The 22,968-nt window shown below is 37.7% G+C and overlaps 1 protein-coding gene across 2 annotated transcripts in view; it reads right to left on the reverse strand.

Moving 5' to 3' along the window:
• Nucleotides 1–4,615: 4,615 nt before the first annotated feature.
• Nucleotides 4,616–22,968, reverse strand: part of pik3c2a (phosphatidylinositol-4-phosphate 3-kinase, catalytic subunit type 2 alpha) — a 47,785-nt gene continuing 29,432 nt past the window's right edge. For both annotated transcript variants that reach the window (XM_072695932.1, XM_072695933.1), the window contains exons 14-33: nucleotides 22,767–22,875; nucleotides 22,523–22,665; nucleotides 21,435–21,623; nucleotides 19,525–19,618; nucleotides 19,324–19,418; nucleotides 19,023–19,203; nucleotides 18,838–18,942; nucleotides 18,548–18,640; nucleotides 17,652–17,781; nucleotides 17,416–17,552; nucleotides 16,948–17,117; nucleotides 16,675–16,831; nucleotides 16,374–16,483; nucleotides 13,039–13,246; nucleotides 11,564–11,688; nucleotides 11,359–11,476; nucleotides 11,093–11,174; nucleotides 10,561–10,670; nucleotides 9,720–9,845; nucleotides 4,616–8,792 (exon numbers count right to left, since the gene is read on the reverse strand). In XM_072695932.1, the coding sequence (XP_072552033.1) occupies nucleotides 8,610–8,792; nucleotides 9,720–9,845; nucleotides 10,561–10,670; nucleotides 11,093–11,174; nucleotides 11,359–11,476; nucleotides 11,564–11,688; nucleotides 13,039–13,246; nucleotides 16,374–16,483; nucleotides 16,675–16,831; nucleotides 16,948–17,117; nucleotides 17,416–17,552; nucleotides 17,652–17,781; nucleotides 18,548–18,640; nucleotides 18,838–18,942; nucleotides 19,023–19,203; nucleotides 19,324–19,418; nucleotides 19,525–19,618; nucleotides 21,435–21,623; nucleotides 22,523–22,665; nucleotides 22,767–22,875 (2,665 nt within the window). In that variant the 3' untranslated portion in view covers nucleotides 4,616–8,609. The remainder of the gene's footprint in view (nucleotides 8,793–9,719; nucleotides 9,846–10,560; nucleotides 10,671–11,092; nucleotides 11,175–11,358; nucleotides 11,477–11,563; nucleotides 11,689–13,038; nucleotides 13,247–16,373; nucleotides 16,484–16,674; nucleotides 16,832–16,947; nucleotides 17,118–17,415; nucleotides 17,553–17,651; nucleotides 17,782–18,547; nucleotides 18,641–18,837; nucleotides 18,943–19,022; nucleotides 19,204–19,323; nucleotides 19,419–19,524; nucleotides 19,619–21,434; nucleotides 21,624–22,522; nucleotides 22,666–22,766; nucleotides 22,876–22,968) is intronic.

The following is a 22,968-nucleotide window of genomic DNA, read 5'->3' on the forward strand; positions in this document are numbered from 1 at the left end:
AGGGGGGGTCTGGCTTTGAATTCCATCCGCTCAAAGCCCTCCGGAACTCCAGCCTAAATTTCGCGAGTTCTCCCTCCTTGCCTCAGCTAGCGTGGTCCGCACTCGCAAATTAACAGTATGTGCACAATGATAAACACATTATATTGAAAATACCTCACATTACCAAATATTGTTTCACCTAAGGGTGAACATTCTAACAAATTCAAATTAATTCTAACAACAAACATGGCAACCTTATTAACACAAATCAAATTCCCACATAAATCAGATGGATTACAATAAGGCATGTAAAAATTCAAATTAACAAAAAACAGCAGGCCCTAAGTCCTTTACAAATAAATGCAGAGGCATAAAATGAGGTAGTGCTGATCTGATCTGAGATACAAAAATACAAAATATGGTTTAGCATTGTTATATTATTATTATTACAGTTCACCTAGAAATCAAGGTTTTAATTTGGTGGCAGGCTTCGTCCGCTGAAACGAAGTCCTTCTTGACACCAGTATATGTGATGCGAAGTTGTGCTGGATGAATTGGACCATACCGAGCATAGTCCCAGGTTATGTACCACAAAGTTGCCGCCTGACCTTGTTGAATGCAGCCCAAGCCCAATCTATCTTGACTGTGTGGTCAAGGAAGACTGAGATGATCAAATTTCATTTCATACGGTGTCACCGGAGCACAGTGAGTGCGTGCTTCATCTCTCTGACCGTACGTTTTGGCTTGGACATGGTAGAATCGGTAGTGGTAGCAACTTTATCATTCGCCAGTTGTGTCTTTAATGCTTGCAGGTCGATCTTGAAAATAGACAAAGCATCCCTGAGAGTAAATCCGGCCTGAGGGCAGCGATGTCAGGATCAGCACGCGTAGAGGTGGCTTCTGCAGGAGACCATGGTCACGGTTTGTGGACCAGGCCACAGTTGAGTTGCATTTTGGAGTTCTTGCCAGACATTGTACACAGTCCAGAGTTAGATTTTCCAACAAAAAGTACTGCAGAGTAAGGTAAGCCTAAATATGTGCCCAAATATATATATAATATGTAAATAACAATTTTACTCGAAATGTCCGGGAGCTTCCAAACTCACATCTTACTTTATGCTAACATGGAATTGCTGTAGACAGCCAAAGCAGATTCCCTTTTCTTTTAGGAAGTTTATCTTGTCTCCATGTTTACTTTTTGCAATGTAAACATTTACAATGAACTGCAATTGAAAAACTAGAAAATGTGACCATATCTGTCCAGTTCCATCAGCACTTCATTGGCTCACAGTTAAATTCCGTATTGAATACAAAATTCTTCTATTAACATATAAAGCCCTACATGGCCTCGCTCCTGAGTACCTGCGAGATCTTATTACATATTACGAACCATCAAGACTACTTAGGGTGCTGGCCTCTTACTCGTTTCCAAAATTCAGAAAACCTCAGCAGGGGGAGGAGCCTTTTCTTATAAAGCCCCCTAACTCTGGAATAACTTTACAGATAATGTTTGGGACTCAGACACAGTCTCACACTTTAAATCTATGCTAAAAACTCATCTGTTAAGTTTAGCTTTTGGTAATTAATGTTTCACCTTTAATAAAGGTTGTAGGTCCAGGGGTTCGCGGACACAGGGAATTGTAGTACACTGAGATGCTGGAGCTGTCATCTTGCTGCTTACACGCGATCACTCAGGTTTGTGAACGGTGGAGCCGATGGATGCTAGCATTTCAGGGTGCTCCCATGTCTGTGTTACCTTCTGGCTCTCTCCTTTTAATTAGGCTGTTATAGTCAGACCTGCCGGAGTCGTCAGACACACTCTGTTACTACTCAACATTCTCTGCTCTCCATAAAATCAGTCATTAATCATCACCACTGTATAAGAAAAACAAACCAAAAACTTCTGGACTTTAAAAGCCCCTGAAAAAAAAAATCAAAATGACACTGAAGAGACAATTATCAGTCTTTTTCAAAAACATATTACAGTGTTGGATCATGAAGGCTACAGAAACCCAACCTCTGTATGGGGAAGAATAGCTACTGATGTTTGGAAAATATGTTATTCATTTCAAAAATGGCTCCATCACATTTGGCACAAGGACAAGCGACATTTAAAATCATCCTGCTCAATCTTCATTTAAAAAAGGTCAATCACAAAAGTTTTCCTAGCAATGCTGACCAACCTGTTAAAAAAGAGCAGGTTTTCTGTATCTGCAAAACAGCTAATGACCCTAATGAGCCATTAGCACAGTGTGAAGCATGCACAGATTGGTTACAACCATGTGTTGGCTACAAAAGCATAGAGGACATCGGTGTGATTTTTCCATGGTACTCTCCAGAATGTTCAGATACTCAAAGATTGAACGGAAAACAAACCACAGGTACAAGAAAAGTAAGAAAAAAAATATTTCAGTTCAGTGAAAAAGAAGCAGCCGACATTGTTGAAAGTACTGTTGATGAGGATGATGAAGGTTGATGTTAAGAAAAGTGAGAAAGAAAAGCTATAACAGTCACATTTGGCAATATTGTGTCTCAGTGACATAATAATGGCCTGGTGATTGTTTCCACTGTTATATTCCGATTAATATTTATTTATACTGAACAAGTATTTATTATTAATTTCAAGAATATAGAATTGTAAGAGTACAACAAAATAAATTCAACCACAATGCAAAAACTGTAACCCTGAATCGGCAGAGCATAAATATATACATGTCAGAATATTAATATAGTCATTATCATTTTAATCCTGAGTGAATGTGTGCATGTATTTGTAATAAATATATTACATATATATATATATATATATATATATATATATATATATATATATATATATACACACACACACACACACACACACACACACACACATTTTTTTTTCTTTCTGAACATAAAAACCTAGATTGACACATTAAGAAAGTTGTGCACATTAGTCACCTGTTTAAGGTGGTACCAACGTTAGGCTCTTCCAGATGGCATTACATTGGAATGTTCAGGCTAGAAATACTTGCAGGATCTGCACTAGGATTCAGATTGAGAGAGGTGGTACAATGCAGCGAATGTCTTGTTCAATGTTCGTGATAGGCCAAAAGGAGTGAAAAGAATAGCTGAATGAATTTGTTAAACTTCAATATGACTTTCACAAAAAGATATTTATAAATTTTTATTTAGGAAAAAAACTGTCTGTGCCATCGACAGCTGTTATAGCAACTTGGTTGCCTCTCCATCAAGTGACCTGTTGGATGCAATCCCTGTTTTATAGTATTTGTACAAATTGACTTCACACAGCTTTCTGCATATTTAATGTCTGTTGTATGTTAGAGGTTGATGCAAATTCAGTGTCCTGCATGGGAATCTGGCTGCAGTGTTTAAGTTGACATTTCAATTTGTAGCTGAATTTAGTCTAAGCTCTTAAAGTGCGCCTTTTTATATGTACTTTTTTTATTACATTGTACATCACACTTGATAAGGTTTTTGACTGATGTAAGAATGATGTATAATTTAGGTGATACGTTCAGAACACATTTCTAATTCAGATTAAGTTGACTATCATGTGGGTTGGGCTTTCCTGATGGGTTAGTATGATCATGTAAATGACAATTGGTTTAATGTATTAATGATTTAGTAGGTGTTCTGAGACTGATTGAATAAATGATTGATTCATAAAGACTTCTTCAGACTGATGGAGAATGTGTTGAATATGGTTTTATATAGCACCAAAAGGGTTCTGCTACGGTTATGCTACCAAGCTTGTAACAATAGCAAGGTGGTATACAGAACCATTTTTAAAAAGATTCTATATTAAACCATATACAACACGTTCTCCATCAATTTGGATAACCATTTAGTCAAGAAGCATTTAAGCAGGAAATGGTTCTATATATAACTTAATACAGCCATTTCCTTTATTAAAAGAATCCTTGAAATCTTCTTTACCCATCCCTTGTAAGTGTGTGAGTTCAAAACACCAATAAAATAGGCCAAGACCTACAGATGAGCACTTACACACACGCTGACAGAACTACAGATACACACCTACATACACTTATAGAATTTTACATTCACCCCAGTGTATTATCCGCATGCCTTCCCAAATGTCTGTCTGAAGGACTCCAGAAGAAATCTTTCTGCCTCAACTGCAGTGATCATTGGAACAGATCTCCTTTAGTAAATAGGACGTTAAGCCTATGGCAACATAGGGATGCTCATCATGTTGTGACAACTATACTATGTTTGCTGTGTCCAGCAGTGTATACTATGGCAGCAGTGTCCTAGGTTAGCTAGCTGCTGACCCTATAGAGCCAATGCCCCTAAATTCACTTGATATTAAAGGGATTTAAAGAAATGGTTTTAAGAAAACTTCAGTCTGGCAACAAGTGCTGACCGTTAGCTTGGCATGTTGGCAACCTGCCAAAGCCTTAATTAACATGTACTGATGTGGAAGGCAGTCACTGTAGGAGTTTCAATAAATGTAACAACGCATCAAAACTTACTATAAAATAAATTACATTACATTCCTTCACAATCACTGCACAACACATAAAAGCCAATAACTTCCAACTTAATCTTCTCTTCTTAAAATAAATCTTATTTAAAAAAAACAAACAAACAAACAAAAAAAAAAACAACCAAAGATGCTCTTCAAAGACATTTAATTCGGCTTACGTGGAAAAACATTACATTGCACACTGATTCATCCAGGTTAAAGATGACTAATTAACAATAAATAACTGGCCTTGTTAAACTCAGTCATCATTTTTTAAAACAATCATTAAAAAGTCAAGTCCTGATTGTGAAGTGACTTATTTTCCAAAAAAATCTTTACATTTAAAATTATGTCCAAGTAAACTCATGATTAATTTTTATTTTACTAAATATCTAAACAGAGGCAGCAGCATCTAGTTCATCCTGCTATTCCCTTTTGAAAAAAAAAATAAAAGAAGTAACAATTATTCATGTGTTATTCAATACACAGTCAAGGTTGTGTTGTAAAAAGGGCCAAATTACATAATTACAAAATTACATGGCTTGAATCAGAAAGAATCTATTACTTCAGCACTCCATAACGTGCACCAAAACCCCATCCAAGGTGGAAGTGCACTTTTTTTTTTACTACAGAAACAGGAATATCAAAAGTATTGAGAAGCACAGAAAACACTTAAGCTGTATAAGAAAACGTAAATCCCATCAAGGCACCCTGTATTGTTCCCTAGGGAGAAGCTGTTTTAGTTTGGCACATGATCAAAGAATCGTGGGACTCTATAAAAGCCTTAAAGGCTAGTGATGTTTTTATGTTTTACTTTTCAGAAAAGTAGAGTGTAAAAACACCCTTTATACTTATCTATATTAAAAAAAAAATAAAAATAATAATAATAATAATCAATCCCCATAGCAAATTAGGTTTATTAGCAAAATGTACAAACTTTCAGCTGTTTGCAATAAACCAACCAAACGAACAATTTAAACATCTCAACACAACTAATAACAAGCGTTTTCTCCAAATTTAACACATAATTTCACTTTTAATGATGACTGCATAAAAAGTCACAGAATTATTCAATACCATCCTAATAAAACCCTAAGGCCTATACCAACTGAAAATCTGGCTCCAATCCAATAAATGAGCCATAGAAGTTGTGGGATTTTATTCTGATGCACAATGAAATAAAACGTTTTGAGTCTATGGATCAGCAGTATGTCTGGAGGAGGAAAAATGAGGCATACGCTGAAAAGAACACTTTACAGTAAAGCATGACGATGGCTCTGTGATGCTGTGGGGCTTAATTCAATCAAGTATCAGGAATATGTCATGCCTTCTGCGAGGAAGCTAAAGAATGGGTCATAGGACGTTCCAACAGGATAATTATCCCAAGCATTCCTCAAGGCTTGGTCCTCAGGCCCTCTGAACTGAAACATCAGTAATTGCAGGTGAAGTATTTGACTACTGTGTGTAAATGAATGTGGCTAAAATCTTATACAGGATACAATCTTATACAGGACAGAAACCCAGTCCAGGATCATTTAGCAGTGCCCCTGTACAAAGCTCCACAGTGATGCGTGTTAAAAGCTTAAGTTTTAGTTCATTCTTCATGCTTGTTTAATTCGCTGTGCGCTGTGTCTGTGCAGCTGCGACAGGGAAACCTTTTTTTTACCACACCGTGGGTTTTTTAAAGCACTATATAATCAACCACGGTTTTAATGATAATGAAAATATGAAACAATAATACTAACCACTGTGACTTTTACCCAGCTTTACTTTGAAACTGGTAACCATTTAATCTCTAACCACTGCCGGGCTGAAATGGGTCAAGATTCTTTAGGAATGCTTCTAGAAGTTGGTATCTGACTATGCATCAAGCAGCAGGTCACAACAGCAAAAGGGTAAAATGCTTGTCATGAAGGGGTTGAATAATTCTGAGACTACAGTCATCATTGAAAGTGGCATTTTGTGTTGAATTTGGAGAAACTATTTATGTTAGTTGTGTTGGGCTATTTGCACGGGTAAGGTTTGTTTGCAAAATTAGCTAATAAACCTAATTTGCAATAGAGGCTGAATAACTGATTGCACATGTATGTACATAAAAACACATACAAAGTACTGTGCAGAGGTTTTAGGCACCTAGCACATTATTTAAAATCATTTATCCAGGCAGCATTTTTGCTTGTAAAAACACCAGATCACATTAGACCAGATGTATGTACACATAAATACAGTAAAACATAACGAGAATTTCCCACCTGGAAGAAAGTTTGAGATATCTTGTGAGCAAGTTTAAAGAATGCCCTTAGCCAGCATGTGTATGTATTAAATTTCATCACCAGTTCACCTGATTTACAAATTCATCTGTCAAACCAGGTGTTTGCTCTAAACTATAAATAATACCAGACCCCCTCAAGGAGACCACCAGTTTTTGTCATTATAGTTTTGCTCAGTAAATAAACATTTACGGCCCTGAGTAAAAACTTTTCAATTATGATTTTCACAGGTGCCCAAAGCATTTGCACAGTACTCTCTCTGTATGTATATATATATATATATATATATATATATATATATATATATATATATATATATATATAAAATATTTTATTTCTTTTTCTTATTTTACACACTGCTTTTGTCGAAGTAAATGTCTCTACTGTCCAGGGGAGGCTAGGTTTTGAAGCACTGCTGTGAATATTTGATTGCATTCAGTGGCCAGAGCATTAGCAAATTCAGAATGTTGTTGGAGGCATGGTGCCAATAGGTACATGTTTATCTGCTCCAGAGAGTCCTATTCTATTGGCAATACTTCTCTACATGTACTAGACAAGCTATCTGTGTATGCAATTGATACAATTTATACAATTTGTATTAGTTGAATGTTTGTGTCCAGAAACAGTGTATATACAGTGCCCTCCATAATGTTTGTGACAAAGACTTTATTCCACTGATATGCTCCTCTGGTCCACAGTTGCGACCAATTTAAGCATAATTGGGTCTAAATTGTGTGACTGGCTTGGCCATTCCAGGTGTATAAAATTAAGCACCTAGCCATGCAGTCTACCTTTACAAACATTTGAGAGCGTCATTCTGAAGAGCACACTGAATTAATACTTGCTACTGCAAAAGGATGCCACCATATTTATTTTTTTATAGGTCATACAGGCCAACTCCATGTAAAGGCCTATGTCAAACGCACCTGTAGGTGTAATGTGTAGGTGTCCCAATACTTTTGTCCATAGCTCACCAGTGCTTGTGGCAGCCATACATGTCCAAGCCAGGACACCACCACCACCACATTCTACAGATGAGGTGGTACAGTTTTTGTCTCCACACTACAACAGTGGTTAATCTTGGTCTTATCTGTCCATAAAATCTTTTTCCAAAATTCTGAATGCTCTTTTAAGGGTTTGTTTTTTTTTGCAAACTGTAATCTAACCATTGTTTTTGTGACTAACTAGTGGTTTGCATCTCATAGTGTGGCCCCCTGTATTTCTGTTCATGAAGTCTTGAACACCCATTTTAGTGATTTTGGTAATCTGCCGCTTAATAGCTTTATTTATATTTTTATTCATCTCTGATTGTTCTGATTTTAAATTTTATACTGAGGAGTAGAGAGGCATATGAAGGAAAAATGTATCTTTGTTCCAAACATTAGAGAGGGCATTGTACATATTAGACATTAGGGCTGTAAAGGTCATGGTTCAGTTCACACCGCAGTTTGGACCAGTTTGATACAAATTTAGTACAACATAAAAAGCAACAACCACTGCCCCCCTGCCACAAATCTACAACAATTCCCACAATACCATACAAACCCAGCTGACAGCTTACAGTGAAACTCTTGCCTGTAAACTTTGGTTCCGTATTACGCTCTGCTTACCGTGGGACTGAGCACACTGAACCATGATGTCCGTACCGTGACGGTTTAGTACAAATGTACTTTTCATTTTGGTCATGTAATGACAATATTGTATATTGCATGCAAGGAGTGGACCTTGATTAGAGTCACTAAGACTGGTTTAGGGGATGTAGGGTGAAATCTGTGCTGCATTGTAGATATTTGCGCAGCCCTTCAGGGTGTTTTGGATTGACTCTCGTTGCTCTTCAGAAGACCTGGTTAGAAAGAGGTGATCTAACAAGTCTAGAAGTAGGGTACTGCTGTGAGCTTGTACCACTTAACAGTCTCTTGGCTCAGGTCAAAGTCTTTGAGGTTAAGGGTTATGCCACCCAGGTAGAAATTCTCTCGCAGAGATTCAGCACTTAGCACACTCAGCTGCAGCTCTCTCTGCTTCAGGGTCTCCTTACTGTAGTCGCTGTACACCAGCTGAAGGCAATGAATACATGATTCATTATGAAACATATGACTGGTAAACAGATGCTTAACAATGTCTACTACAAGCTTACTGCACAACCTAGTCTAGACGAGGTGGTATTAAACCCAAACATTCTTTAGTCTAAAGCACTTAATTATGCTAAAGGGATGCATATAATTAGATATAAAGAGATTGGATTATGTGCAGAATCAGTTTAATTATGCAGCAAATTACTTTTTTGCTACCAGAGGTAGCACATATACTACAACACAGCAAACACGTCATATAAACATATAATGAATAGGGCTTTATATATTTTAAACAACAGAGATATAAGAAACAGAAATAAGTAAATGACACCTGCAGCTACGGTGGCTGGAAAGTGCAAAACAAAAGTAAAAACACATTTACAAGCTGTGAAACACTTTTAATAGCCTGAAATACTTTTACAAGTCCAAAACGCTTATTCAAATGGCCGGAACACTTTTACCAGCCTGAAACACTTTTACAAACAGCAAATCAGGTGGAAAGGGTAGGTACAATACACAGGAAGTGCTGCTGATGTGTCAGTCAAACTGCTTCACGGGGAAGAAATTAATGGAGTTGGGTAAAAGGTTGTAAAAGTGTTTTGGCCATTTGTTAAAGCTTTTTGGGCTGGTAAAAGTGTTTTACAGCTTGTAAATGTGTTTTTATTTTCGTAAATTTGTTTTAGACATCAGCTTAAGAGTCGCTACCTTAATATAAAAAACTAAACAGTCTAAAAGTAAAGCAACATTTAGAAAGTCCTCTGTAGCGAAGAGAGATATTTATTTTTTGCTTTTTACAGAGGGACAGAAGCATGCTGAGGAATTTCATCCAAATTGTAATAATTATAATTACTTAATTAATTACTGAATTAAATTAATTGAATTATTTTTTTAAAGGTAACCATATCTTACCATTTCATTAAAAGTTGGATTCCGAGTTTTCCTTGAGATCTTAGTTTTGCGCTTTGAGGTTTTGTGTGGGTCCGGAAGTAGGTAGGTTTTCACATATGGGTTAGGGTCTGTTCCATCATCAGATACCTGAATGGATGTGTGGGGGAAAAAAAACATTAGACATCAGCATATTCAAATATAGTTAATGATCAGGAAATCTGTTATTCATGGGGAAAGGAAAATACGATGGCCAAAAAGGACTTTGGTCAAAATAAGCATAGGCTTACTTCGAGGCAATTTAAGTTAACATTAAGTATTATCCAGAATTTAGATTTTAAAAAAAGAACAATAAAGGATACCTAAATTAGTTAGCAATGTGATATTTACAGTCACGTCCCTAACAATGCATCCTTCTAGGCAACGTGTTTACAATAGGCATATGTGTTTTGTAGTAGGAGAGTATAAATTACTAAACATACATATACACAAATATTAGCAAACTGTTCACATTTTACTGTCCCATTACAACTTAAAATCTTGCTGTTGCTTGCCATGCCACATGTTGTTATAGATTGTTCTTCTTCCTATTGCATCTGATGCCAACTACACATGTAGGCTTATTATTTTGCCCTTGTCAAGTCAACAGAAATCTCAATCTTGCATATCTATGATAGCTGCGGTAGTTACAGTATCTGGCGTACAATAAAAAACAAGTAGTGTATTGTTTTCAGAATTTTTATCCAAACTTGGCATTTAAATATTGGTTCTTGTGACATCCTTAAACTGTGCACATCTACACTTGTATAAGTGTGTATACATCAACAGTCTGTGACCAGGAAATTTCAAGATAATCCAAACTCACCAAGTCTTTAATGTGCATAACCATGATAAAAAGTGTGCTGTTTCGATAAGACACAGATAACTTCACCTCACCGCCCACACATCCAGCAGTGGGACTGACAGGTGTTACCTCTGCAAAACATGAAACCAAAACATGCCTTTTATTTAGAGCACAATCCTGTGCTGGATATAAGAACATATGGACATATGTGAGTAAATAAGGAATTACTGCAAGACTATATAATAAATATAAATAAATGGAAATGTTATGAATTAATAGGAAATATTTTACTCAAAAAGATTAAACCTGCAGCAAGAAAAGGTTTCAGTTAAAAGTTAATTTGTCAGAAGTCTGACAGAAAGGTTCTAGACTCGTGCACAGGTCCCAACACATCAAAGTAGAGTAAATCAAACATTCTACAGACAGAAAAAGCTCTATCTGCATTACAGGGCACCATTAGATTCATCTGCAGTTTTCTTGGTGTCAACATTATAAAATAGAATTTTAGAGTGGTTGAGGACACTACAATTGAGAACAATTCGGACTGATGTACCTGGGACTTTGGGCAACCCATCTAATCCCTCCATCCGGTCATCTCTTGCAATTGGATGGAAAAATGTGTAAATAAGATCACACTGGAGAAAAAGCACAATACACAGCTCAGTGTTGTTTTGACTGTAGTAATTATATTTGGGATAGATGAAAAGTGTGCAATAGTTAACTTAAAGCTGTTTAATTAACAGAAAGTCACAAAACATCATTTTATTTGAATCTCTGAATTTAAATAAGTGACAGAAAAGCATGTTCCGGATGCCTAACCTGGGTGACCTCTGTTGAACTCCTCATCAAGCTATGGACATAACTGTTCAACTCCACCTTTCTCTTGGATGCCACATCCTTGATGTGCGTGCGTCCCAACACCATTTTGTTTGGGAACCTATGAACAATAAACACTTTTACTTAGAAATGGATCTGAAAGCTACACAGGTTGTGGTGATCAGTAATGGAAGACAAAGTCACTTACCCTGGCAGCTTCCACAAAGGGAAGAGGATGGTTAGCTTGTTGTGTAACTCCTGGAACTCATCAAAGGTGCGGAAAACAAACTGGGGTTCACTCTGGCCCTCCCTTAAGACCCGTACTACATATGTCTATACGAGAAGTAACATTTCAGTGGATATTAATTCAGAGATCAGTTACTGGGTGTTATTAAAAGTAGCTTCACTATGTTCGTCACCATAATAACATTTTAAACAAAAAATGTTTGTTTTTTTTTTTCTCAAACCTAGTAGTATACACTGGCAAAGTCTCAGAATTTGAGAATGTTCACTTTGATGAAGCGCAAAATCTACTGAAAAATCTACTGATATACTTAAAATATAACAACGTGTAACAACCAAAATATACCAACCAAATGTACTATAACAGACAAGTAGTTTTATTAATGACCTCCCAGATTAATTACCTTTTAATTAGCATTATCATCAAATCCCTCAGAACTGGATACTATAACAGAAGGCTTAGGATAAGATTCTGATCTCTCCTTTAATGCACACATTTTTACTTGTATAGCCTTTGTTCACCTTAAAAGTACTGCAACACTTTACAGGATACTGAAAAAAATACCGTATAGATTACTGCATAGATTACTGCAATGCCTTGCTGTCAGGTTGCTCAGCTAAGCCTATAAAAAAAGTATTTAGTCCAGTTCTAACGAGTTCTTACAAGCACTAGAAAGATTAACTATTTTAGTACAGTATAATCAACATTACACTGGCTTCCAGTTGAATAACGTATTACAAATTTCTGCTGCTGACATTTAAAGCTCGAAATGGCCTTGCCCTTATGTGGTCTTATGCCTTTGCAGGGGGAAAAGTGTTTTCTTTCAAATCACCAGGTTTGGAATAATCACAGTCTCGACCTTTAAATTTAGGCGGACATCAGTGTTTTTCTGTCTGCTAAGCTGAACCGCTCTCCTGTCTGGGTTGATGATGGTGTAAGAATGATGACTGAGCATGTGCTATTCACCCGCCGGCCAAGCCACAAAACCTCACCAACATGATCCACTCATAAGATGCCAAATTAAACCATAAATACTAACATCATCATCCTAAGTTCTTAGCATAGCCATGTTGAAATGGCAATCATAGAGCTTTTTTCCCCCCCAAGAGATAATACTGCTAACACAGTTTAGTGGTTAAAGTTAAGCACCTCTGAGTATGAATAGACGCGATTCTATTTCTTTATTCTTTACTGCATATCAATTACTTATTATTTTTGCTTTTGCTGTGATTTCTGTTGAGAATGGGTTCCACTTTTGAGTATTGGTTTCTCTTTTATAGTTTCTTCCTCTTGCTCTGATGGAGTTTTCCTTGCCAATGTTGCCACTGTATTGCCCACTTGGAATTCGGACACCTGTTCTCAAAAGCACTATATATATAAAAAAAAAAAACTTCATCTTGAACCAGAGCCCTACAACATCCGATGAAAGTCTGACTCACATAGTGCTTGTCAGGGTTGTATCTTTTCTGGAAGGAGTAGACGGAGGCATCTCTGATTCGACCATCCTGTTTTAGCGTGTATGTGCGCGGAGAGAAGGACAAGATAGGTTCATCATTAGTTGGCAGGCCAGAGAAACGCAGCTGGGCCAGATTGTGGATAAAGAAATTGAACTTGGTGGCCACACTGCCAAGACTGGACTCAATCAACCTGCCAGAAAAAGAGAAACAATGTGTTAGAATCAATGTTTGATAGGTTTTTTTTTTAGCTGAAAACAACTGATCATGATTTCTTCATACCCGTTTGTGTTTATTGCACATATGGATGAGTACCATCCAGAAACAAAGGAGAAAAATCATGACAGCATAATGGGAGAAAAAGGAAGAAAATGATGAACTACTACTACTACTACTAAAATAATGAACTACTACTACTACTAATAATAATGCTAGCATAGCTGCAAGTGGTGATGCTCTGGGTTCAAGCACTAAATAGTCCAATGAGCCCCAGTGTGTCAGTATGGAACCACTCCTGAGATGTCTTGTGTGCATTTTGAGTTTAAAATATCAACCTGGTATTCGTAATCAGCCAGTGGGGAGAGGGGGAGAAGGTAGTAGTTGCTCGGAAGTGGGTGGAGCTATAGAAGATCAACCAGAGATGTGCTATTTGTCTACATGGTTGTGGAAACTTCTAGCGAATGCATTTAGCTACTTTGAGTTGCATCTATTGCTGACACAGATGTGCAAATGCATACCCACAGTTTGTCCACTCCCTGTAGAGACCTTCTGCTAATAGAACAGGGCTCTCTGGAGCAGACACACGTGAACCTGTAGAGAACTGTGTCTTTTGGAAAAATGGTGCTTCATTCAATAGTTTTGAGATGATGTGGGGGTGAATTGGGGATGAGGTAGGGAGGAGATCATTCAACATCCTGACCTCACTAACACTGTTGAAGAATGCAACCAAATTCTCACAGCAATGCTCCAAAATCTCACTAATGCTTGCTGGACGGTAGAAACAGTTACTCCAAGAAAACTTTTTTAATAACCTTGATTTTAATAAAAACATTGAATGAGCAGGTGTCCCAATACTTTTGTTCATATAGTGCATCTTATATTTATATTGATTTATATATATATATTTCTTATATATATATATTTATATTATGTGTTTTGAATGTATTGGTGCTATTGAATATACTGTTCAATTTGCTAATTCGGCTTTTCATATTTCAAGTGTTAACTTATGAATCAAATCACTGATGAGTAATTATTTATTTGATGATGACATCTGATGACTTTAAATGTCAAACATGTTAATATTCTGTGTGTTCGTGGGGGGGTTTAGTGTACACTAAACCCTTACCCAAGTAGGGTAAGGTTGTGAGAGCACACGTGCAAGCATGTACAGTTGAAACCAGAGGTTTACATACACTATATAAAAAAGACACATATGCATTTTTTCTTCACTGTCTAACATTAAATCAGAATGAACTTTTCCTATTTTAGGTCATTTAGGATTACCAAAATGATTTCTATTTGCTAAATGCCAGAATAATGAGAGAGGGAATATTTAAGGCAATTTTTATTACTTTCTTTAAAGACAAAAAGTTTAAATACACTAAAATTACTATGCCTTTAAACAATGTGGGACAGCCCATATGATGAAGTCCTGTCTTTGGAAGCTTCTGATTTTTTTTTGGCAACATAAGAGTCAATTAGAGACAAACCTGTGGAAGTATTTTAAGGCACACCTGAAACACTGCTTCTTTGGGTAAGATCATGGGAAAGTCAAAAGAAATCAGCCAAGATATCAGGAAGAGAGTTGTGGAATTGCAGTCTGGCTCCTTGGGTGCAATTTCAAGATGCTTGAAGGTACCTTGTTCATCTGTACAAACAATTATATGCAAGTACAAACAAGGTGGGAATGTCCAGCCATCATACTGCTCAGGAAGCAGACTGTGTCCCAGAGACGAACATGCTTTGGTCCGAAATGTGCCCAAATCAACCCAAGAACAAAAGCAAAAGACTTTGTGAAGATTGCTGGCTGAAGCTGGTAAGAATGTGTCATTATCCACAGTAAAAACGAGTACTGTATCGACATGGGCCGAAAGGCCACTCTACCAGGAAGAAGCCATTACTCCAAAATGGCAAATGCACACAGGAACAAAGACCTTAATGTCCTGTGGTCAGACAAAACTAAAATTAAACTGTTTGGCCATAATGACCATTGTTACATTTGGAGGAAAAAGGGGGAAGCTTGCAAGCCTGAGAACACCTTCTCAAATGTGAAACACGGTGGTGGCAGCATCACGTTATAGAGTTGTTTTGCTGCAGGAGTTTTGTGCATTTCACAAAATAGATGGCATCATGAGAAAAGAACATTGTCTGTGGTCAGACAAAACTAAAATTAAACTGTTTGGCCATAATGACCATTGTTACATTTGGAGGAAAAAGGGGGAAGCTTGCAAGCCTGAGAACACCTTCTCAAATGTGAAACACGGTGGTGGCAGCATCACGTTATAGGGTTGTTTTGCTGCAGGAGTTGTGCATTTCACAAAATAGATGGCATCATGAGGAAAGAACATTATGTGGAAATACTGAAGCAACATCTCAAGACATCAGCCAGGAAGTTAAAGCTTGGGCGCAAATGGGTATTCCAAATGGACAATGACCCAAAGCATACTGCCAAACTGGTTACAAAGTGGCTTAAGGATAACAAAATCAATGTTTTGGAGTGGCCATCACAAAACCCTGATCTCAATCCTTTTGAAAATGTATGGGCAAAGCAGAAAAGGCATGTGCGGCCTACAAACATGGCACAGTTACACCAGTTCTGTCAGGAGGGAAAAAATAATTTCTCATACAGGATAGAAAATCTGGAACCAAGTTTGATCATTAATACAATTTCTGTACAACCAATACGTTCACTGAGGCTCAGACTGACCTTTTGATCATAAAACTTATTTGTTCGAGAATTGCAGCTTATCAATTCTGCATCTTACTGTCTGACATGAGTTACTGTTACTTACTTCTGAGTTGTTCAGAACCTTGAACTGAATCACATGCCACCAAACTTTCATCTGTACACTGTTCACAATAACTATACTTGAACAGCATCCCCCAGTGACCAAGTGTTTATCTTGTCAAATGCATGCTTAAATTTGACTGGCTAATAGCAACAATAACTAATGCAGTTCTAGAACTAAAGGTAGTTGTAGGGTGGAGCAAGTATCTTTTAATCCGCAAATGGATTTGGTTGTAGTTTGTTTTTAAAAACTTGGAAAACGTCAAAGGTAGTTCATAAATAAGTCAAATTTACAACAAACATACTATACCTTGTGAAGAAAATAGTGGCTTCTGCATCTGTAGTCTGAGGCTGCAAAGCGTCGTACACATATTTCAGGTCTTGAGCACCTGTCAGCTCAGGTAAGCCTGAATGCATCATCTGTCATTGTCACAAATCAGAATATTTTTACTAAAATGTTATGAAGATACAACTGCAAGTAATTATTCTTATCTAACATGTTAATTAGGGTATAGTAGTGACAGGAACTGCACTTCTCTTATTACTTAGCAGTACTTAAAATTCTATTTTCCTTATACAGTATCTTTTCATCCAGTATCTGAGTGCATTACCAGAGAGAGAAGATTGAGGAAAAGGCTGGAGTGTTTGCGGATGAGATTGTAGGCTTGGGAGCACAGGTCAATGAAGAGCTGGAAACGGCTGGTGGGCCTTTCTCCGCCATTGATGACGTAGGCCATGTCAGAAGTTAGGACAAACGGGGCCCGGTCCCTGGACATTTTTGATGAAAGTCTTATCAAAGCACTGATCCAAAAATTTAAATAGTAATGTAAGTAACACACATTTTTAAATATCCTAGATGAATAGTGTAATGGATCCACATTCACCTTTTAAAACTCCCAATCATCTGTGCATGGCCAAGAAACTTGCCAAAGTCAATGTGGAACATGTGTCCCGTTGATCGCAGCATGATGTTGTCATTGTGACGGTCACAGATGCCTAGCAGGTAGGTGGCCACACAGCAGCCTGCACATGAGTAGATGAAGTTTTCAGAAGCCTGCAGAAAAACAAAGACGAAAAGATATCTTGAGCTTAATTAAGGACTTAAGGAGCTGCATCAGCAAAACTAACAATACAGCCATGTGAGAAAATGATTAAGGACAGCAGGCAATGCAGAGATCTAGCAGGTATACTGTAAAACATTAACGTTTTCTATTAATGCCTAGAGAGAATTCGCTACGTATAGTCTTGTCTGAAAACCATCTCCTTTTCTTTTAACCCACAAACAAAATTAACAAATCATAAAGAGAACATTTGTTAATGGATTTGTGCTGAGTTAATGAGTCTTTAGTTACCTTCTCATACTCGTCTTCAGCAGGATTGTACTTCCGTAGCCACTCAGCAAGAGGCTTGTCCTTAAAGGATCCAGTGACCCCATACTCTACTTGAATCTTCCTTAACGTTTCTGATGATGAGACTAGCTCCACCATGCCTGAGCAAGCAATTACAAATCTGTCACCAAATGACTGACTAACTTAATACATCTTTTCCAAAGACAAATAATGCTCAGCACCCCAAACATTTCACATACCTTTGTCTTTTCCAGTCGAAATGCATTTAAAGTTGATAATCCGCAGGTCCAGACCTTCTTGCAGCCAGATCCTATCCATGATCCGAATCATCTGTAGCGCCAACATGTCTTGCCTCAAGTCCTCTCCAACCTGTTTATATGATTGCACATTTTACTTATTACCCTAAAATATAAATAACAGCTTCAAAAACATTAACAAATTCACAACAACTCTATTTTCTAATATATAATATCTCTAACTCTCAGCAGAAGCAAGATTCCTGTTTCTGCCACCAGAGGGCATATGGCTAAAATATAACAAGAAGAAATGACAACAAGAAATTGGAGGGGGAAAAAAATTAAAATCATGAATCCAATCCAATCTTGTAACCAATCTAGCCTAAAACTGTAATGCTGTACATAAATAATTACATGCTGTAATCTATTTAAGTGTTTGAGTAGTTTGAGTATTGAAGTCTTCCTGTAGATATTCATCTCAGTAGAGGGATCTCAACCAAATATAAAATTTCACTGAATATAACAGAACATAACATTTTGAACATATCCCTGCTGTCCATTGAAAAACATGTGTCCCAATTTTTTTTTAGTTTTTAGTTTGAACCCTGTTGCTGCTCTGTTAAATGTGTAAATGATTCTGGATAATTATATCAATAGAAAAGCTAAAAATTACTTGGAATAAACTCTTGTTTTACATTGACTTCCATTTAAAATTGTGAACATTTTTACCTTCTCCTGAAAAGTTACCATTTTGGGGATACGTGTTTTTCATTGGACAGTGATGATTTAAAAAAAAGATAATAACATCAAAAACTTAAAACAAAACAAGTTTTAACAGAGAGTCAAATGGTAAAATCATGTTAATATTGTAGCTCATACACATCTTCACTGCTCCCCACCTTAAACATGACATTAATCTCTTCTCCCAGAGGGTCTGCATTGATCAGGGTGAGCTTAAGTGGAACTGCATTGGAGTTGAAGAAGGAGCAGGTCTAGTTTCAGAAAAGAAAGAAGAAAAGCACTGCTAGATAGACCAATATTCTACATTACACACACACACACACACACACACACACACACACACACACACCAAATAAATTTCGAAAATCCCATGCCCAATATAAAGTACATCCATCTCCTTTCACAGTACAGCTAGATACCATGACAGTTTAGTTTGGTAAGTACTCACCTTTACATTGAGTTTCTTGGCGACTAAGCTGGGGCTGAGAGGGAGTCTGCAGTTGCTCCTCTGGAAGAAAGACTGTACTCTCTCCAGGCCTTCCTGGAGCACCACCTTAAGCAAAGAACACGGATGTACACAAGGCACACCAAGTAGAACAACTAGAGAATGTAAATCTAGCAATTGTTCCTTACCTGACGGTTAGAGCTACTGGCCTGCCGCACCTTTTCGGCAAGAGCTCCCAGAAGCTGCACCAGTTGTGTCTGCTTCTCCAGTTCTGCCCTCAGCCCAGTACCACACAAGCACAGCAATGCCCCCAGCACATGGCTGTAGCGCTGGCCAAATGGTGGGTCCTGCACTGCATCTCTGAGCAGCCTGGACGCAAATGACAGCAGTGAGAACTCCGCTTTGTGGCCCACACATCTCATAACGCTTAATATCTTAATGTATTTTGAAAGAGAAAAAAAAGTCATGACCAGAGCACTAAGTACTAACCAGTAAAGGAAGTGTGCAATGTTGATGTTTCTTTGTGCTCGGGACAACAGGAACATCACCAAAGAGTTCTTTAGGTGGCATTCAAACTTCAGAGCCTGCAAAAATGGCACTGATACTTTAAATAGGCTAAGTAGCAAACATCAAATGGGAAAACGTATTATGATGTTGAGTTTGGGTTTTTGTTTGTGTGCATTTATGTACCTGTACAAGCTGAGGCAAGTAGTCAGTTATTTCATCATCACTACAGCTCTCTATCCAGCTCACAGCCTTGCTCCGAACCTCTGTATCTGCAAACCTGCACACGCAGCAGAGACATAACGAGACATGACCATGTAAAGTAGCCCGTTACTGTATTTATATAATGAGATGTACATTTGCACTTAACCCCCACTGCAAAGTAGGTTTAATAGTACAATTGACAAAATTCTTGCTGTTGGCAAGAACCATTAAAATAGCTCAACAAAACCAATATAACAATTGCTTTTTCCAGTCTCAGAATTGGACAAGCTTCATGACAAGTGTTTTTAGTACGTAGGGGAGCACTCTTTTGCTGTTATGACCTGCTGCAAAACAGAACCGTGATGCATAGCCAGAAACATGTTTCTAGCAGCATTCTTGAAGAATCGTATCCCATTCCTCACGGGAAATGCGTTCCAGGTTCACTAATATTCAAATCTAATTCATTTAGAATTTTTATGGTTCAGATCAGGCGACTGTGCCTGCTACCACCAATTCTTGCCACAGGTCTTCTGCAGTCACTCAAAGGTTTTTGACCAACTGACTCATCAGGAATCTGGTGGCAGACAGTGATGGCTTCATCTTTCTGCCATTTCTAGGTTGTGTAGCCAATGTTAACTAAACTCTGCTCCCAACTGGAGCAACTGGATTCAGTGCTGTTGCTTTCTTTTTGTATGTTTTTCCTTGTTTGTGAAATTCAACAATATCTTCTCAAATTTTTTTGGACAACTATTATGTGTCTGGCCTTGATATATCTGGACTAGTGTGTTTTCCTTCTCTGTGCCTCCATGTTTCTCTTTAACAGGTTAGGATGACAATGTCAGTCACTAATCAAAACACAGCATTCTGGCACAAAAGGAGGGGCTTTGTGTTGATGCGTTTTATCTTAAGGACACCTGATGCACTTTATGAACCTTATGAAGCCCATGATTTGCAAATGTGTGCTCTAATAAGAGATTTTATTGATTGATTATTCTGAGACTGCAGTAGTCAAACAAAAGTGGCAATTAAACTGGAGAAATCACTCTGAATATATGTTAAGCCATTAAGTTTAACAGTTTTTGTTTGACTGGTTTATTGCAAACAGCTGAAAATATATAAGATTTGTTAATAGACCTAACTTGAAACACAGGGAGCAGAATTTCAAGTGCAGCTGGGAGGTGCAATGTAACATTTCACATTCTGTCTGTCATTCTGACAAATTTAAATATTTGTCATATAGTTTGACATATTATTCTGAAGAATTTCACAAAAGTCATAGTTCAATCAGACATCTGAAGCAACTAACTCAAGCACTGACCCTAAACCCAGAATTTGGTGCTATGCGTTTACCTGTTTTATTATAAGTGTATTATAACTTTTTGTTTGTGTTGCACTTGTGTCTTGTATGCACTGTCTATGTTGCACCATGGTCCTGGAGGAACGTTGTTTCGTTTCACTGTGTACTCTGTATGTAGTTGAAATGACAATAAAACCCACTTGACTTGACTTGACTTGACTTGACTTGGGAAAAACAGCACCACCCACCAAGAAATGTATACTAGTATACTACACTAAAATATAAAAATATAGCTTAAAAAAGACAGAGGCTACATTACCTTTTGTTCTACAGCCATGTGCCTATATAGGGTAAATTCTATGAATTCTATTAGCAGATCGCCAGTAATCAATGCCTCTTTTAGTAAATCTTCCTCTTAGAAAGCAGTGTAGAATCATTCTTTAATAAGAATATGTTCCATAGGTGGGTATGCACAAAACAATAAAGACAAAGGAAGAAGAGATGAAAAGTAAGAAGAGATCAGATCATTTTAAACTTTCATCAAAATTAGAGTTCCTGACTGGCCAAAGTCTCAATTGGCAACTGCAGTACATACTTTAAATCCAGCAGCTCCAGAGCAGAGACAGGAGAGAGTGAGGGCCAATGGTGCAGGAGTGTGTGGATCTCCCCCAAACTGCCCCAGTCCCAGCTGGGCGCACTGGCTAAGATCTTGGGCAGGCTGTGCTCATGGCCGCAGCAGTGGTGTCGATGGTCCCAAAGCAGCTGTCTGTCTGCCCGTGTCAGTCTGTGAGAGGAAAGAAGTGAGTGAGGTGATGAATAAGTGACCCACAAACCCATAAAAACCAGAACACAGCCTAAATGTTGGATCTGCTTCAGAGCTGAGGGATCCAGCACCTTATAAACTATGCAAATGTGTAGCAAAGCGGAGTTCATTCTGCTAGAGCTTCATTAAACCAGGACCCTAGGGACCCGGAGCATGGACTACCCAAACTCTAAAGCTGAGCACTGTTTGACAACCTCCATCAGCCTGAAAGTGCTGTGTGTTCTAGCTCAATGTTTGTTTGTTTTTTTTTTTAAGTACATAATTTAAGGTCTACAACAACCATCTTCCTTCCATTGCAAATACCACCTTATACATTTAAGTATTAAAAACTATGCATAGTTCAGAAAAAAAAAAAATACTTTTGTGGGCTCGGTATTCTTTAAAGGAGAAAAACGTTGGTAATTATTGCAGTAAAGTAATTGTTCCAAAGAAGAAAACGTTAGTAGGTTCAGATGCACTAATAATTCACAATTATTTAGTTTTTTCATACCTCTAAAATCTCCTTTTAAGACCCTGAATATAAACAAGCCAAGTCTAAAAATACTGTCCATCATTTGTGCTCTACTGTCTTCTTAATAGCTCATAGTGCTACCTATAGTCAGACCATAGCTAAATATTAGCTGGTTGTTTTAGTTGCTAAAATTTAACCCTTAAAGTTAACACATTAACGCTTTTCCCACCACAGCTTTTTCTAATGAATGAAATCTCTGCTGGCAAAGCTACCCTTCCCAAAACTTACTCCAACTCTACACAATTAACATGAACAACATATTCATCATAAAGAATCATGTGAATACAAACCAGAATAGTATACATGTACTACTATAGGGACCATTATTACAACCATTCTGTGCTCATACCCAAAAGCTGATGCCTGCGCACAGAGCTTCTCTATTCGTCTCCAGATGTCTGGATCAGGCGTCTCTAGAGATTTAGGGTCAGGGCACTTAATCTCTTCAGGGTCCACATAGACCACATCTACTGAAGGACTGGGGAAATCCACCTGTGCAAGGTACAATATGCGCTCATTACATGGAATTAGGAGTGTGTGTGTGTATGTGTTTGTGTGTGAAAGCATGGTACAATTTGAGAGTCACAGAATACCTGAAGTATGATTCGCTCGGTCAGGCCCCTCCGCTTTCCACCAGCTCCAGTTGGGAAAGACTGAGGAGACATCCACAAACTCAGGAGCTTGGTTCCATGTGACAGCACTCTAAAAAACGTTAATAATGTTTTAGTAGTTCATAATGATTATAATACATTAAAACGGTTACAGAGACAAAACTTAAAGATATAGCTTCCCCAC

This window comes from Salminus brasiliensis, chromosome 13 (genome assembly GCF_030463535.1).
Source record: "Salminus brasiliensis chromosome 13, fSalBra1.hap2, whole genome shotgun sequence".
Taxonomy (NCBI): Eukaryota; Metazoa; Chordata; class Actinopteri; order Characiformes; family Bryconidae; genus Salminus; species Salminus brasiliensis.